The sequence below is a fragment of the Panthera leo genome, chromosome D1 (genome assembly GCF_018350215.1).
Source record: "Panthera leo isolate Ple1 chromosome D1, P.leo_Ple1_pat1.1, whole genome shotgun sequence".
In the NCBI taxonomy this organism is placed as follows: domain Eukaryota; kingdom Metazoa; phylum Chordata; class Mammalia; order Carnivora; family Felidae; genus Panthera; species Panthera leo.
The window spans coordinates 5,650,203-5,668,260 of NC_056688.1; the positions used below are offsets into that span (position 1 = coordinate 5,650,203).

The 18,058-nt window shown below is 38.4% G+C and overlaps 1 protein-coding gene across 1 annotated transcript in view; it reads right to left on the reverse strand.

Annotated features, from left to right (window-relative positions):
* The window catches only part of GUCY1A2 (guanylate cyclase 1 soluble subunit alpha 2), a 321,468-nt gene that overhangs the window by 110,755 nt on the left and 192,655 nt on the right, over window positions 1–18,058 (reverse strand). The window contains exon 5 of the mRNA XM_042904735.1: window positions 16,409–16,894. Within this exon, the coding sequence (XP_042760669.1) occupies window positions 16,409–16,894 (486 nt within the window). The remainder of the gene's footprint in view (window positions 1–16,408; window positions 16,895–18,058) is intronic.

Consider the following 18,058-nt stretch of genomic DNA (forward strand, 5'->3'; position numbering starts at 1 on the left):
ATCTCACCAAAGATATACAGATAGCAAATAAGTATATGAAAAGATGCATCACATCCTATAGCATCAGAGAAATGATAAATTAGATAAATGAACAAATAAACACGGTCCATACAAACAATGGAATATTATTCAGCACTAAAACAAAATGAACTATCAAACCGTGATAAGACCTGGAGACTTAAATGCATATTAGTAAGTAAAAGAAACCAATCTGAAAAGGCATCATACTTTATGATTCCAACTATATGACACTGTGGAAAAGGTAACACTATGGAGATAGCAAAAAGACTAGTAATTGACAGTGACTGGTGAGTGAGGAGGGGGATGACTAGGGATAGAATTTTTCAGGCATTGAAAATACTCTGTATATTAGAATGATGAACATATGTTGTTATACATTTAATCAAACCCATAGAATGTGCAATACAAGAGTGAATCCTAAAGCAAACTATGGACTTGAGGTGTTTATAATGTATCAATGTGAGTTCATCCTTGGTAAAAAATCATTCTGGTGAATGATGCTGACTGGGTAAAGCTACGGGGCCAGCAAGTATATGGGAAATTTCGGTACCTTACTCTCCATTTTATTGTAAACATAAAACTGCTCTAAAAATATTAAGTCTTCTTTTAAGAAGTGCATGGTGAAGCCAAATAAGCAAATCAAATGAAACTGTTTCATTACAGATTTGTTTCTTGAAGCAAGATTATCTAATCTCCAAAAATTCTAATAGCTTCAGGTATCAATATAATTACTATATTTTATCCTCCCAGATTAAGCTTTCCACAACCCCTCTTCCATGAGTTAAATGTGTCACATGCCTCCAAGTCCATTTCCATGCTCTATCTTTGCCTTCCACACCCCCTCTTCCATGAGTTAAATGTGTCACATGCCTCCAAGTCCATTTCCATGCTCTATCTTTGCTGATCCTTTAAATCCTTCAGTAGAAAGTGATCTTTGCTTCTTAAAGAAATGCAATAAAACTTGGCCGCAGCATGGCACGTTGTACACCACAGTCACTCGTGTTTGTACTTTGTTATCATCCTGTCTAGATTACTAGGCCACTTGCTTTTGCAAGCAAGGATAGTATCTAAGTTATCTTTTTAAGTCCTGCAGGGGTTAATAGAGCGCTAGAATAGTAACGCTTAGAGAATTATGACTGAGTCAAACTGTATTATAAACATCTCTATCAAGAGCTAGGTCAATATAGATAATATATAAACTACTTTCAAAATCAAAGTCATCGTTAACAATCAACTCACGATGAGCCTACCTAATGCCAAATCAAGAACATATTCAGATCAGCAGGTGATTTGCATGAATGGAAGGATTTCCATTAAGTAGACAAAATTAACTGCTTCCTTCTGGTTTCCATCAATGACTCAAGCCTCTGATACACACCTGCCAGCCCAGGTAATGCTACCATCATTTCTCACTTGAATGATGGCGATAATATCCTTATGTTCTGCTTTTGCTCTGAAGATCTATGCCCACACCACTGAGAAAGTGATTTTGTTAATTCTTTATTTTTTTAATGATTTCAGGAATAGAATTTACTGATTCATCACTTACATAGGACACCCAGTGCTCATCGCAAGTACCCTCCTTAATGCCCATCACCCATCTAGCCCGGCCCCGCCCACCTTCCTCCAGCAACCCTCAGTTCTTTCTCTGTATGTAATAGTCTCTCATGGTTTGCCTCCCTCTCTGTTTTTATTTCTTTTTTTTGCTTCCCTTCCCTTATGTTCATCTGTTGTGTTTCTTAAATTCCACATATGAATGAAATTATATGATATTTGTCTTTCTCTGACAGACTTATTTCATTTAGCATAATACATCCTAGTTTCATACACAATGTCACAAAAGGCAAGATTCCGTTCTTTTTGATGTCTAAGCAATATTTCATTGAATATATATACCACAGCTTCCTTATCCATTCATCTGTCAATGGACACTTGGGCTTTTTCCATATTTTGGCTATTGTCAATACCGCTGCTATAAACATTGGGGTACATGTGTCCCTTTGAATCAGCATTTTTATATCCTTTGGATAAATACCTAGTAGTGCAATTGCTGGGTCATAATGTAGTTCTATTTTTAATTTTTTGAGAAACCTCCATACTGTTTTCCAGAATGGCTGCACCAGTTTGAATTCCCACCAACATTGCATGAGTGTTCTCCTTTGTCCATATCCTCACCAACATCTGTTATTGTGTTAATTTTAGTTTCTGTGACAGGTGTGAGGTGGTATCTCAATGTGGTTTTGATTTGCATTTCCCTGATGATGAATGATGCTGAGCATTTTTCATGTGTCTATTTCATGTGACATCTATCTGGATGTCTTCTTTGGAAAAGAATCTATTCATGTCTCCTGCCCATTTTCACTGATTGATATGATAAAGTGATTTTGATGAAGCAAATCTACTTGTGTCACTCCTCTATCCAAAATCCTTCCATGACTTCACTTTGATCCTATGATTAAGACCAAATTCCTTAAAAAGGCTAAAACACCAGGTTCTAGCTCCTACCTATCTTTACCTTGTGCTACTCTTCCATTATTTCAGTTTGACCACAGTGATCTTCATTTACTTGTTCCAACTTAATCATGTTCCTTTCTGACTCACAGCCTTTGCGGATCCTGACTCCCCCCCCCCACCCCCACCCCCCGCGTACAATCCTCTGTTTCCACCATCCTTCCTACCTGGTTAGCTCCTCCTCATCCTTAGATCTCTACTTTAAGGTCACCTCCTCATGGATGCCTTCCTGAACTCCTAGGCTAAAGTGGATGTCTCTATCACAGGCTCTCATAGCACCATTTAATTTTTTCTCAGTCATTTTGTAGTAGTTTATAATTATGTATTTTTTTGCGAAGTGATTCTCTGCCATCCTCACTAGACTATGAACTCCATGAAGGCAGGTATCATGTCCATTTTGCTCACTAGTTGGCATGCTGGTGACATGTGGTAGGTGCTCAAGAAACATTCCTTTAAGGGATAAATGGGTGAAAGGGGTTGGTCAAGCTGTGGACCTCCTTAAGATCATGCAGCCTTGAGACCCCCACAAGCAGCCTTCTGGAAGAGATAAAGCCTAAGCAATGTTAAGTCCACAACCTATTATCTTTGTGACCTCAGACTATTTCTTTAACCTTTTTAAGCCTCATTTTCTTCCTCTGTATAAAGCAAATAATATCTATTTTACAATGCTAATGAAAAGATTAAATTTTATACCTCTCCAGTGATAGCCATAATTTTAATTAAGTAATCATTAACTGTGTCATTGTTTAATGTCTATCCCCAATGCTCAATTTATAAGCACCAAACAATATGGACCATGCCACTATGCTCCAATGCCTAGCTCAGTATGTAGAACACAGTAGGTGATAATTATTTGTTGAAGATAAATCAATAAACATATAAAAAGAATTTAGCATGGTACCTAGCTAAATTAGGCATTCAGTAAATATCAATGTCTACTATAGATTGAATGTTTGTGTGCCCCCAAATTCCTATGTTGAAACTCAATCCTCAGTGTGATGATATTGGGATATAGGAGGTGATTAGAGACCTTTGGGAGGGCTCTACACTCATGAATGAGATTTGAGTCCTTATAAAAGAGACCACAGAAGGTGAACATCCTTGTCCCTTCCACTATGTGAGGACATGGCAAGAAGACAGCCATCTATGAGCCAGGAAGTGGATCCTCGCTAGACAGTGAATCTGCCAACACCTTGATCTTGGAACTCCCAGCCTCCAAAACTGTGAGGAATAAATTTCTGTTGTGTATAAGCTACCTGGTGTGGTATTTTTGTTATAGCAATCCAAATGGACGCACACACTCTTCTTCCCTCCCTTCATAGCAAATTCCCCAAGACATTCCTTCTAGCCCCGCTGTTCTTTCAATTGGATGGAGGTGGAACCAGTTGTTTGCACTGTTCATTAATTCACAAGGTATTTACTGCAGATAGTGTTATTATGTGGAAAATTCAACTGAATTTATAATTTTCCAAATAATAACACTCTCTTTTTTATGGGCAGAAAAAAATCCCAACAACAATGATCTGCTGAGCACAATTTATGTGTCAACCACAACAAAATGTTCTGTAAATTATAGAAGCAGAAGGTAGGCACAGATATGTTACATGACTTTATAGAAGCAGAAGGTAGGCACAGATATGTTACATGACTTAATTAAGTAACAAAGAATTAAAATGAGCTTCCCATGCTTCTGTTCAATACCCTTCCCTCTACTCTTAATTGTCATTGCACATGAGCAAATTCAACAGTCCTCAGCAGGCCTCCTGTGATGGTCAAAGAAATTTCTTTCAGCATACAGCTGAAATATGCCCTATTGTTTATGAGACAGTGAAATGAGCAATGAAATTAGGTTAAGTTATGCTTTCCATGACAGCATAAAAAAATCTATACAATATCAAACTTTGAGGGGCACCTGCGTGGCTCAGTGGGTTGAGCATCTGACTCTTGATTGCAGCAGCTTGGGTCATGATCTGAGGGTCATGTGATTGAGACCCAAGTTGGGCTCTGCACTGACAGCTCAGAGCCTGCCTGGGATTCTCTCTCTCCCTCTCTCTGTGCCCCTACCCCTCATTCACTGTACACAAATAAACAACCTTAAAAAAATATATCAAACTTTGAGTACTCAAGGAAAATAGGAAATTAAAAATATTGCTTTGGACTATATTAAGAACAGTATTATCTTAATAGGCAGCTTTAATACATTGCAACATCTTGGCACATGCATGTGCACGCACACACACACACGCACACACACACACACACACACACACACAGAGCTGGATCAGAAGTCCAACAAGAGTTTTGCTTCAGCTGATTTCTCATAGTTTTCTAAATTATTAAAAATCCTGTTAACAATTTCAAAGCTTGACCACTCTCAACAATAGCCAAATTATGGAAAGAGCCTAAATTTCCATCAACTGACGAATGGATAAAGAAATTGTGGTTTATATACACAATGGAATACTACATGGCAATGAGAAAGAATGAAATATGGCCCTTTGTAGCAACATGGATGGAACTGGAGAGTGTGATGCTAAGTGAAATAAGCCTTACAGAGACAGACAGATACCATATGTTTTCACTCTTATGTGGATCCTGAGAAACTTAACAGAAACCCATGGGGGAGGGGAAGGAAAAAAAAAAGAGGTCAGAGTGGGAGAGAGCCAAAGCATAAGAGACTCTTAAAAACTGAGAACAAACTGAGGGTTGATGGGGGGTGGGAGGGAGGGGAGGGTGGGTGATGGGTATTGAGGAGGGCACCTTTTGGATGAGCACTGGGTGTTGTATGGAAACCAATTTGACAATAAATTTCACATATTGAAAAAAAAGAAAATGAAAAAAAAGAAAAAGAAATAAAAGGCATCCAAATTGGAAAAAAAAACAATTTCAAAGCTTGAAAAATGCATCAAAATATGTAAACATTTATAATCAAATACCTGAATTTAAGAGAACAAAGTTAAATTCTCATTTTTTTTACTTTAAAAAACATTTACAAAAATAAACCCAAATCATTTCAAATTTTTCATATTTGAATAACCAGTAATAGAGAATCAGCAGGTTGATTTTCACTTTAGGAACATTCTCCCAGCCAACTACATACAGCTCTAACATTGAGTATTAGAATCTTAGAATCTTGTGGAATGATGTGATCTTTTGAGATTTGCTTCTATCTATCCCATCAAAAGATCACAGCCTGTGTCTGAATTACTCCAGTAACCAGAGCATATAGCTCTAGCCAATGTATTTCATTTTGGGAAACAGCAACTTTCGTAAGGATAGTCTACTGTGCCTTAAGTATTTTTTTTAACTTCTGCATAAGGATTCTCTTTAGCTTCCTGGAGCCAAAGAGAACAAATCTTTATGAAATCCAACACATATTAAAAACTAGTACAGGGGCACCTGGGTGGCTCTGTAGGTTGAGTGTCCAACTTTACCTCAGGTCATGATCTCTCATGGTTTGTAAGTTTGAGCCCCGCATTGGGCTCACTGCTGTCAGTGCAGATTCCACTTTGGATCCTCTGTCTGCTTCTCTGTCTGCTTTTCCCCCGCTTGCACTCTCTCTCTCAAAAATGAATAAACATTTAAAAACTAATAATAAAATAAAAATAGTACATATTTGTTGAATGCCTTAAAAAAGGAGACCTAGTTATAGTCTTAACTCCAGGCTAAAATTCAAATCACAATTTAAAGACTCAAACTCAACCTTCAGCCATTATTTCAAGAGCCTTGTGTTCATAATAAAGGGTTTTGGCTATTCTTTCTTTTTGCTCTCTGAACAGTCCTGTGATGTACCCACTGTTTCATTCTAAAGGTATGAAATTTGCCTCGTGGTTGTCAGTTACTGGATGCAGGATACCACATTATGAAATATATATATAAAAGCTAGAACAACCTTTGGTCCTAGTTCTGCATCTAACTAATTAGGAACAGTAGCTGTCTGATATGTGAATGATCTCAACCACTGTTTTCTACAATATGAGAATCACATTACATTTCTGCTACATAGCATTAATTAAAGGTTAGTGAGGAAGATAACGGAATCAATCCGATTCAATAAGATTTGCAGATTGCACTGAGGCTATCCTATCAGATAAGTGAGAGGCAGCTGTCCTGTCTAGAAGACCAATTTCCATTTTAGTAAACGCATCCAATACCCAGGTATTACAAACCTTGATGGGAATATAACTGACATATTCACATTCTAAAGCTTGCCAGAAATCCTCTGCTAAATGGCCTAAGGGTAACAGAAATGATTATATAATGTAATAATTTTTTACAAAGAAAAGTTGATATCTGTAAGTGAAAAAAAATTAAGTTTATTCATTTATTTTGAAAGAGAGAGAGAGCATGAGCAGGGGAGGAGCAGAGAGAAAGAGAGAGAGAGAGAATCCCAAGCAGGCTCTGCACCATCAGCATGGAGCCTGACATGGGCTTGAACCCATGAACTGTGGGATCATGACCTGAGCCGAAATCAAGAGTCAGATGCCCAGTGAACTGAGACACCCAGCTTTCCCTAAGTGAAATTTTTAAGTAAACATATTGAAGTAACTCACTAGGTGGGAAACTTAAAATTCCAAAGTGTACACAAACTAAAAGCTAGTTTCTCATAGTGTTCTGATAAAGGTGTTAGTGACAAGGGCAAGCATGCTGTTGAGCTCAGAGCTTAACTTCTTACAGCTTAATACATAAAAGACATACACTGTGTAATAACATAGGCCCCATAAAGGCTAGTGAAAAATCTTTCACTTGTATCATGAGGTAACATTTACCCTTGTAGATACAGGAAATTCTAGCAACATGGGTTAATATACTAAGAAAACTCGCTAGAGACTTGTTATCATAAATTTCCAGACTGTTTTTAGAATTGATAGGCCTTTCCTTGGTGTCTTATTCCAATCAGGCTGCAAATAACAAAATACCATAGGCTAGGTGGCTTAAAACACGGGAATTTCTTGGGGCACCTGGGTGTCTCAGTCAGTTGAGCACCCGAATCTCGATTTGGGCTCAGGCCGTGATCTCGTGGTTCATGAGTTCTAGCCCCGCATCACACTCTGTGCTGATGGTGAGCTACCTGCTTGGGATTCTCTGTCTCCCTCTCTCTCTGCCCCTCCCCTGCTCACTCTCTCACTCCCCCTCAAAATAAATAAATTAATTAATTAATACAAACAAACAAACAAACAGGAATTTCTTTCTCACAGTTTTGGTGGCTCGGAAATCTAAGACCAAGGTGCAGCCTGATTTGGTTCACTGGGGAAGGTGGACCTCCTGGCTTGCAGAGACTTCTCCCTGTGTCCTCGCTTGGCAGAAAGAGAAGGAACTCTGGTCTCTTCCTCTTCTTCTAAGGACACTGATCCCATCACAGGGCCCCTTCCTCATCATGTCATCTAATCCGGATCCCCCTTCCAAAGGCCCCACCTCCAAATGCCATCACAGTGGGGCTTAGGGTTTCAATGAAAGAAGTTGGGGAGGACACAAGCATTCAGCCCATGACACCTGGTAGCATAAAAATCAACCACCACCAATCTCTTAGCAGCGTCCACCACTCTTGAGGTGATTAAAAAATCAATAGAGATGAAAAGAACAACCCCCAAACACTTTGTTTGATCAATTCAGCAAGACACTTCATCAATTTTGATTTCTGCTTGGCAATCCACGTTATCTTAGCCTTCTCTCTATTTCAGAATTTGCCACAACACTAAAAGAAGACGGTGTTTGAATATCGAAGGAAAATCATTCAGGATGTCAGATTAGAACATAAAAAAACATTTTAAGTTCCGTTTCATAGTGTTGGTAACACACATTGCACAAGTCAATGTTACTTAAAGAAGCACTGTTATCTTCATAGATGCCATATTGTAACTTGGGTTATTCAGATAAAAGTGCAGACAGACTATGGGCCCGTCTTCAGGAATGAGGATCCATGAGGCTCCAGTAAAGGTCATACAAATAATGCATCTCTGGGAGCTTCGCTCTTAGCCCTCATTTCACCTCTCTCCATACCCTTCCTTCATAGACTTTCTCTGGCATACAATGTAATTCTAATAACCAGAAAGAATGAACCCAAGAAAATGAGCATTTTATCTATTTCTAATAATCACTGACCACACAGTTATTCATGTACAAACACATGCACATCCAAGCATGTGCCTATCAAACACCCACCCCTCTACTCACCATATATGCCCAGAAACACCTATGTGAGAAAGGATAGTTAACATTTACAGTCACTACTATGGACCAGACACTGTAATAAGTACTTTATAGGTATTTCATTTAAAAGCTCATAAAATGAGGGGCGCCTGGGTGGCTCAGTCGGTTAAGCGTCTGACTTTGGCTCAGGTCATGATCTCACAGCTCATGGGTTTGAGCCCCGCATCAGGCTCTGTGCTGACAATTCAGAGCCTGAAGCCTGCTTCAGATTCTGTGTCTGTCTCCCTCTCTCTCTCTCTCTCTCTCTATCTCTCTCTCTATCTCTCTCTCTATCTCTAACTCTCTGCTCCTCCCCTGCTCACACTCTTTCTCTCTCAAAACTAAACATTAAAAAAATAATTATTAACTAATTAAAAGCTCATAAAATGGAACTATGAGAAAGATGAAACTGGTCTATTTACAGACGGTGGGACTGAAGGAGAGCAGTTGACTAAGCAGTTAAATGTAGAAACACCAGAACTCCAGGTAGTGTACTTTCGGGAACACTGGGATTTAGTCACTTTAGCAGACTGTGATGCCGAGAACATGCAAAAGCACCCAACCTCCTTCTTGTTTCTCCCTTATCTCCAACCCCAGTGCTTGCCAAAGGCAAAAATTTAAAGGCAAAACCCTCGTCGGGAAATTTCTAGGGCATTATGGTATTTTGAAAGTGACAATGCAATCCCCCTAGTAGAAAAGATATCAGAACGGAACGCTTATCTGCAACTTTCACCTTACCTTAGAAAGCATATAAATTAGTTCTTCCCTACTCATTAAAACCAGGCTAAAAATATATACTAATTTCCATAACATTTTTGTAGGCTTCTATGGGAGTCATACCCTGTTATCAAGCGAACAAGTCAAACATGTTTATTGAATGAGTGAATGAATGATGAGAATATATGTATTTTTTACTTCAGAAATTCCTCTTTTCTAGACTTACTAGAAGACACTGTGACTTCATTTCCAGCAAAAATAAATGGCACTGATGTGCTCCAAAGCACTGAAAAGAACTAGTATAAAGTGTTCGTAGCTTTTAATTTCAAAAGTATATGCACTGATCGTTGAAGCAGAAAATACGTAAATGTTGGGGGGGGGGGGGCGGAAATGAACCAGTCACCCACTCCTTATTAAATGGAACTGGCACTCAGTGATGGGAAATGGAGTAAAATGATATACATGTATTTCTAAAATTCCAAGAATAATCTAAGCACTTAAGCATTTTAAAAGGCTATTTTATCATAAAATAAAACAAAGGGGAAAGGAGGCACTTGGGTATTTTTTTCCTGCAGAATCACTTTCACGCTAGACTGATAGCCTTGAGCTCCTGCTTAATTTTCTGAAAGCTGGCTGCAGGGCCAGTGAACAAAGACTTTAGTAGCTCCATAGTGGCACAAGATATATCAAAATTCTCAAAGCATAGAGTTGTGTGGCCTGGTAACTTCATGTGCGAAACGTCTGCTTTCAGTTCCTACTAAGTAGGTTAAAGATGGGGATGCCAGTCCGGTACAGCTACCTGCCCAATTTACAAACCTCTAGCTTATCCATGCAAAGCAGAGGCAGTCTTCACCAAAACGTCTGAATCTGAAGGGATACATGACTCTCAGTTTCCCTGGGGTATTAACAACATGCCTACTCACACCTGACCACTGACCATCTGCTACTGGGTAGGAAACCTTCCTACTGCGGATATGTATCACTGTTCGCTTCTGCATTCTGTATTCATTTTTAGAATGTACAGGCTTTTCCCCACATAGTAGTTAAGGAGTTACAGTTTAAAAGGAGTGTATAATTAATAGGCAGACTGAACAATTTATATAAATTATGTGAAATGTATATCATGTTAATGGCTTTCTAGCCCTTTTTATTGGTACTGTATTTACTGAAGTTTGGAGGTTATAAAGTCAACAGTGTTTCCATTGGCCTTCAGAGATTTTCAGAACTCAAGCTACCTTGCATTTTTCAAATTGTATTAACATCAAGAGTGTCCCCAAATATGTTCTACTCACTTTCAAGAATGGAAAGAATTAACCTGCTAACTCTAGTATCTCTGTGGGTCTAATTCCTGTTTCAGCATTTAAAAGCTCAGTGGGGGCGCCTGGGTCAGATGAGAGACTGACTCTTGGTTTCGGCTTAGGTCACGATCTTGTGGTCTTGTGAGTTTAGCTCCCTGTGGGGCTCTGTTCCAACAGTCTGGAACCTGACCAGGGTTCTCTCTCTCCCTCTTTCTCTGCCCCTCCCCAACTCGTGCTGTCTTTGTCTCTCTCAAAATAAATAAATAAATTTAAAGAAAAAATTATAAAAGCTCAGTGGACATCTCTACATCCTGTGATGAGGTTTCCATATTTGGTTACCTGTTGACTCTACCAAGGGGGTCCTATGCATCCTCTGGCTCTAATGCTGATGCTGGTCAGGGAAGACTCTAGTTCTGTATCAGTTTGGCCTGATGCCTGTCTTCATACTTGCTGCCTGGACACACTGCCTGATTTCTGGTTCCTGTAACCCAGCCTCCTTGTGCTCTGTGCCAAGGTTTTGTTCCCCGATGAGTCTGGATTTCTGTTCCTTCCTACCTTGCTGTACAGCTTTTCCACTTGAACTTAAACTACTTGCATTCCCTTGTCAATATGAACTTTGTGTTGTTCTTCAGACGCTCAACATCAGGTTCCCTGACCTAACAGATCGGCTCCTGGCATTTTCTGGCTGCTGCATCGTGTCTTTCTACCCCTTCTCCCCAACCCAAGCCTGGCAGTGTTACTCAATGTTTAACTTCACTGACAGCTGCAAACCAAGTTTTCAGTTTGCAATAGAAATGCTCCTTCTACCCCCACAACAAAAGAGGAAAGGATTTTATTACTGGTATTCTTTAAGGGATGCCTGGTCAAAATGATTTTAAAAATCAACTTTTATTCAATTTTATTATTTTAAGATTATATTGCCTTTTGCCTACACTAGGGATCATTGGTCCCACTGTACCATTTCCGACATGTTATTTATCCATAAAATTAAGAGAGAAGATGCTACTGGTTTCTGACAAAAAAAGGAGAATGGCAGAGGCAAGAGTCCCCAACTTTTAAATGCAGCTTCTCAAAGCTCTGAACTATTTGCTCCTGGAAGGGAATCGGGCAGATTTGGGCAAAGTGGTCACATGATTTTTCTTCATCACCTGACATGATGATCATGTAACATCGTTTTAACAACAGTTCCACTTTATTATTATTATTATTATTATTTTACCTTTGAATAGATCACAGCCCAGACTTGTGACAATATTGTAGGCTTCAGAACGAGACAAGCTGTGGTTCATATTCTGATTTCTGAGTCACACTGTCTGGATTCTTTAACCTTTCTAAAACTCCATTTCCTAACCTGAAAATGGAGATCAAGAAACAACTCCACATGTTAGTCATGGGAGATGCAGTTAGATATTTTATTCTTTTCTCATACACACTGGATACGCTATGGGTATGTATATCCAAAACATACAAAGCAGTCACATGAGGCAGATTCCCGTATGTCCAGATATACCTGTCTGAAAACTAACAATGGTGGCTACCATGTACATTTACTACTATGGAGCAGTTGCTGTTCTAAGCATTTTGCAGGGATCAGCTCATTGAAAAACAACTCTGAGGTAGACACACTTAGTATCTGAACCTGATAGGTTACAGAAATGGAGAAGAGTGAAGTTTAAAAAGTGGCTGCAGGTGTAAAGATGAGAACTCTATGAAGAGCATTAAGAAAGCACTGGGATGTTGCACTGTTGCCTAAGTGGAAAGCGGAGAACTAAGGGCTCACTTACCCTCCTTGCTTATCCCTTATTTCTAAGTGATGGGTTTGCCAGAGATAAAAATATAAAATGAGGCAAAACCCTCATTATTCAATGTCATTATCACCACCATCACCACCACCATCATCATCATCACCATCATCACCACCATCATCACCACCATCACCACCACTATCACCATCATCACCATCATCGCCACCATCATCACCACCATCACCACCATCATCACCACCATCACCACCATCATCACCACCATCATCACCACCATCACCACCACCATCATCATCATCACCATCATCACCACCATCATCACCACCATCACCACCATCATCACCACCATCATCACCACCATCAGCACCACCATCATCATCATCACCATCATCACCACCATCATCACCACCATCACCACCACCATCATCATCATCACCATCATCACCACCTCCACCATCCTCATGATCTATATGCCAATGATTTAAAAAGTTAGAGATACTGGCTCTTTCTTCATCCCCTACACCATATAAAACCCAAGGAGCAAAATGTTATATTGTGCATTATTTATGCCAACTTTTTACTAAATATTTGCTTTTCTAATCATAAAAGGATCAAAATTATAACCCATGCTTCCTTCAATTTACCTAACTTTTACTTAGGATCCATATACCTGGGACATCTTGGCAGCCAAGTGCTGTAAAGGCTTTAATTTTCTCAATGCCAGTAATATGCCCATTAAAATATCTAGCTTCCTCCTATACCTCCTTCTTTACAGAAGGTTTACTCCTCATTATGGCCTAATTTAGCTGAATCCTAACCCTGGAATTAGAGTCCATCCCTGCACCATCTTCCCTAACGATAGGAAAGCATGGAATAATAACATGATCAAGAAAAGGACAACCATCAATTTGGAAAGGAGAGTCTCACTAGGCAATAGCAGGCTTTGAATGCCCCCTTGTGGGGCACTCTCTCTAGGTCTTTCTTGGTATTCAGATTTACCTGGTTTCCTTTCACATTTCCAACATAAAAGTGGGTTCCACGGGGAGCCTGGATGGCTCAGTCAGTTGAGCCTCCAACTTTGGCTCAGGTCATGATCTCACGGTTCGTGAGTTCAAGACCCGCGTTGGGCTCTGTGCTGACGGCTCAGAGCCTGGAGCCTGCTTCGGATTCTGTGTCTACCTCTCTCTCTGACCCTCCCCCATTCATGTTCTGTCTGTCTCTGTCTCAAAGATAAATAAACATTAAAAAAAATTTAAAAAGTCGATTCCACCATATTTTTCCTCATGATATGATTATTCCAGAAAAATTCTACATGTAATTTAAATCCAGCAAAAAGTCTTCTTAATTTTATGAAATCAGCAGGTATCTGGTCCTTTAAGAACTGTACCACTTTTGGAATTTTTTTTCAATAGTAATTAGAAAATGAGCAGATAGCTCATGGTACAAAAGAGCACTGTGTAAATTTTCTAGAAAATAAGCTGATCTGCTTATGTTGATTAGAAATCTCAGATTAAGCATATAAGAGGACTTCTACTTTATATTCCTCCTAATGCATTTCTCACAATGTATGTTGTTTTATCTTATACAAGGCTAATATTCTTTCTTTATTTAGTCTTTCCCTCTGTGTGGCCATGCCATCATCACTCTGGCTTCAACACATAATGTTTTCCTTGTCTGAACCCTAAATTCAACCCATATAAACCTGAGGAGACATCAAAGCTGCCCTAGATACCTATTTAAGATACATACACATACTGGCATCAAAGACATGTTAAAAACACCAGGCCTTAAAATAATATCACTTTATAATTTATTGCTAAAATTTCCAAACAAGTTCAGTTTAAGAGAATTTGTGAACCAGGAATGTTTGTTTCTCTTTCTCTCTCTTTCTCTATCTCTCTGATAGATATAGATATATATAGATATATAAACACATACATACATACACACACACACACACACACACACACACACAAAGATGGAAAGCCCAGTCTTGAGCATCAGGGAAATAGTAGATCCATTTTATAAGTTAAAACTTGCTGATAATTTTTTATCACTGTATGGAACTGCCCATGGTTAATATATATATATATTAACCATGGGCAGTTTTATATATATAAATATATATATATATAGTTATATATATATATATATGGTTATATATATATGGTTATATATATATGGTTATATATATATATGGTTATATATATATATGGTTATATATATATGGTTATATATATATATGGTTATATATACGGTTAATATATATATACACACACATATATATATGGAAAAATTTGAGGCTCACACAGAATATTCCCATATTTTTTTCTGTGGGGTATCCTAGCTTATTTCAAAGTAAAGGAAACACGATGTTGTGAAATCTGTATTTTTAAACCTTCAAATTGTTGTGGTACCCTCAGAAGATATCACATACCTTCTTTTCTCAAAACCTTGACACTTATATTTAAATCAAGGATTCCCTTGGTTTTTCAAAGGAGAATCTGTTTATCTGTTTATCCTTTATCTGTATCTCATTTAGTTGTAAAAGCTTAGAGCCAAAATAACATGACTACTTTGATTGGAGAAAGCTAACACAGCAAATCAGGGGTTCACAGAGGAAGGAGATTGGTGGTTGCTAAGATTAGTGCAGTAGAGCCCGCAGCCTGGAGAAAGGCATGTGCTGGCAAATTCAGGCCAATCTGTTCTACCTTTTGGAAATCACTGAGTGTAACAGTGACAACTCATTGTAGTGTCTCTCTGGTTTAAGATCAGACATTTGGCTATGTCTACCATACATTATGTAACAATAAATTATAAGGAAGTTGAAGATAATTTATAAGAACTTCTGTACAAGGCAAATCCTGCACATATACCAAACACTGAAAATTCACCTTGCCAAAGAGACTCACTAAAATATTCAGCAGCAGCTACACATTATACATAATGGCACTAAAGAACACCTTTCTCCAAAGGAGAGACACCTTAATGAAAACACCCTCTGGGATAATAATATCAAACTACAATGTTTCTTTCCAAGTCTTCTTATGTGCAGATCATGCTATGAAAAAAAAAAAAAAAGTAGCAGTCTAGGTGGTTTAGTAAGGAAGAAAATAAAAGCCTACAGTTCACTACTGTTCATTATACTAAAGTGCTTTCTGTCCTTTATATAAAAAAGCCATATACCCTGACATTGTGTAATCCACGTGAAATTCTATGTAAAGTTACAGAATTATTCATTAGGTAGATATGATTCTGAATTGTTCAAGATAGCAGTTTTTAGTAAGAAAATAGTAAGGAGTTCACCAAATCAGACCAAAAAATGGTGACCCATTTTCAAAGCTCTTCCTTTATTTAGCTTGGAAGATTAAGATGCTTCCACTAAAAACCACTGGTCATTTGGTAATAGCTAGAACATTTCTAAGTATCCCTTTAGAATTAGAGGGTTATTTGACAATGCACTGCCAAATACCGATTAATCATCATATAACTGATAACGCAATGCATATTTTAACATAACTTATTTCTTACTAACTGTCAAAATACAATACTTAGTTTATATTGGAATCCTGTTCTCTAAGAAAGACTAATTATGATGTTGTGCAAAGTTGCCTAGAATTCAGCAATTAAATTCTGTAATAATAATGAATGTAGAGAACTAGATCTGTAGAAGTTTTCCTTACTGAGCAATATTATGATTTGGTTACCTATAGTATGTCAATACTATGAATTGACTCACAATGGAAGTTCACTCATTAAACAGAAATACCTGTTATTTGGTATAAAATTTCTAAATTAAAGAGATTTCCATCATTTACTATCAAGTTTAAGTACCAAAAGAAAATTATACCCATGCAATTTAATTTACTATTAAAAAGTATTTGTGTACAAGCAATTAAACCCAAATACCTTGTAAACATCCAAAAATCCACACTGGTGGTCAAATCTGGTGTACAGTTCATTCAGCATGCTGATCACCTGCATGGGGGTACACTGGGCACAGATGGCTGTGAAGCCAACAATGTCTGAAAAGAGCATGGTGACATCATCAAACTTTCTGGCCTGCACCTGCTGTCCTTGCCACAGCTGCTGAGCTACATCACCAGGGAAAATCGAATACAGAAGATCCACTGTTTTCTTTTTCTCTTCTTCCAGGGCCTGGTGAGTTCTTTCCAAGGTCGCCTTTAATTTATCCATCCTCTTCTTCAAGCCATCTTGGGCCTTGGCCTGCTCGCCAACCAGAATGACATCTCGGGTGGCATCATGGATAGGGATGTCTGAGAGATGCAGCCCTCGGCCCATGAGTTCATCCAACTTGTCCACACATGGAGAGCCCAAGAATAAGATGGAATTTGACTCTGGAACATGGATCATCTGTCCCTTGACTTCCATCACCTGCAAAATTAACATGAAATTTTCATCAGCGCTCTTCATACAAGTAGGTTCACAAAAAAGTTTTATTTATGACGCTGATGAAGAGGAGGAACATGAAATGTGCTAGTAGCTATGCTGAATTTCTGCATTCATATAAGCATATTTAAATATGGTTTCCAGCCAGCGTAAAAATTCATGGTTCTAAACAGAAATCTTTGTTATTATCTCCCACTCTGCCACTCTCCAAAGACAATGGTGAGATGAAGAGGGAGATCAATGAGAAATGAAGCAGGAAAACATTTTTTATTCAAGATGAAATTACACTCAGGCACATCATGAAACGGGCTCAGGAGTCAGTTCAAAACCTTTCAACCTGCTTAATAATAAAATTAGGAAAAATCTATCTGTCAAAATAACTACATTCAATTGTCATTAAAATAAGGCTCAGGAAAAAGTCCAGAAGATTAAAATAAATCAAAATTATTGTTTAGCCTTATGTAAGTCATTTTTCAAACAGTTTGTAGACCTTTGAATATGTAGCAGTTCTTGCACTGACTGGATTAGGGAATAATCCACTTGATCTTAAAAATAAAAATTTAGGGGAACATGGATGGCTCAGTCGGTTAAGCCTATGACTCTTCATTTCAGCTCAGGTCATGATCTCACAGTCCTGAAATCAAGCCCAGCATGGGGGCTCTGTCCTGACAGCATGGAGCCTGCTTGGGATTCTCTCTCATTCTTTCTCTCTCTCTCTCTCTCTCTCTCTCTCTCTCTGCCCTTCCCTGCTCAGGTGAGCACACTGTCTCTCTCAAAATAACTAAATAAATATTTTTTAAAAAACAGAAATTTATACTAGATATGATTAAGTCACTATTACTAGGAAGTAACTATCACTCAACTAGCATGTTCAACATAGGCTAAAAATAAACCCCACAAATCAGAATAGCACTAATGGAATGCATCTAATAAGATAAAGAATCTGAAGAAATAGTACTTTAAATCCATCCCTCCTTTCTGTGCTCTTGGACTGGAGAAGTTGGGGAATGGACGTTTGATGTTTCCCATCAGTGAACACAGGTTTATGCTATCTCTGCTCAGCGCCCCACAGAACACTGCAAGGAAAGGAGCAGAGGCAGGAAAGGAAGTAGACATAGGAGGCGGCAATATGAATATAGTTATTTGGGT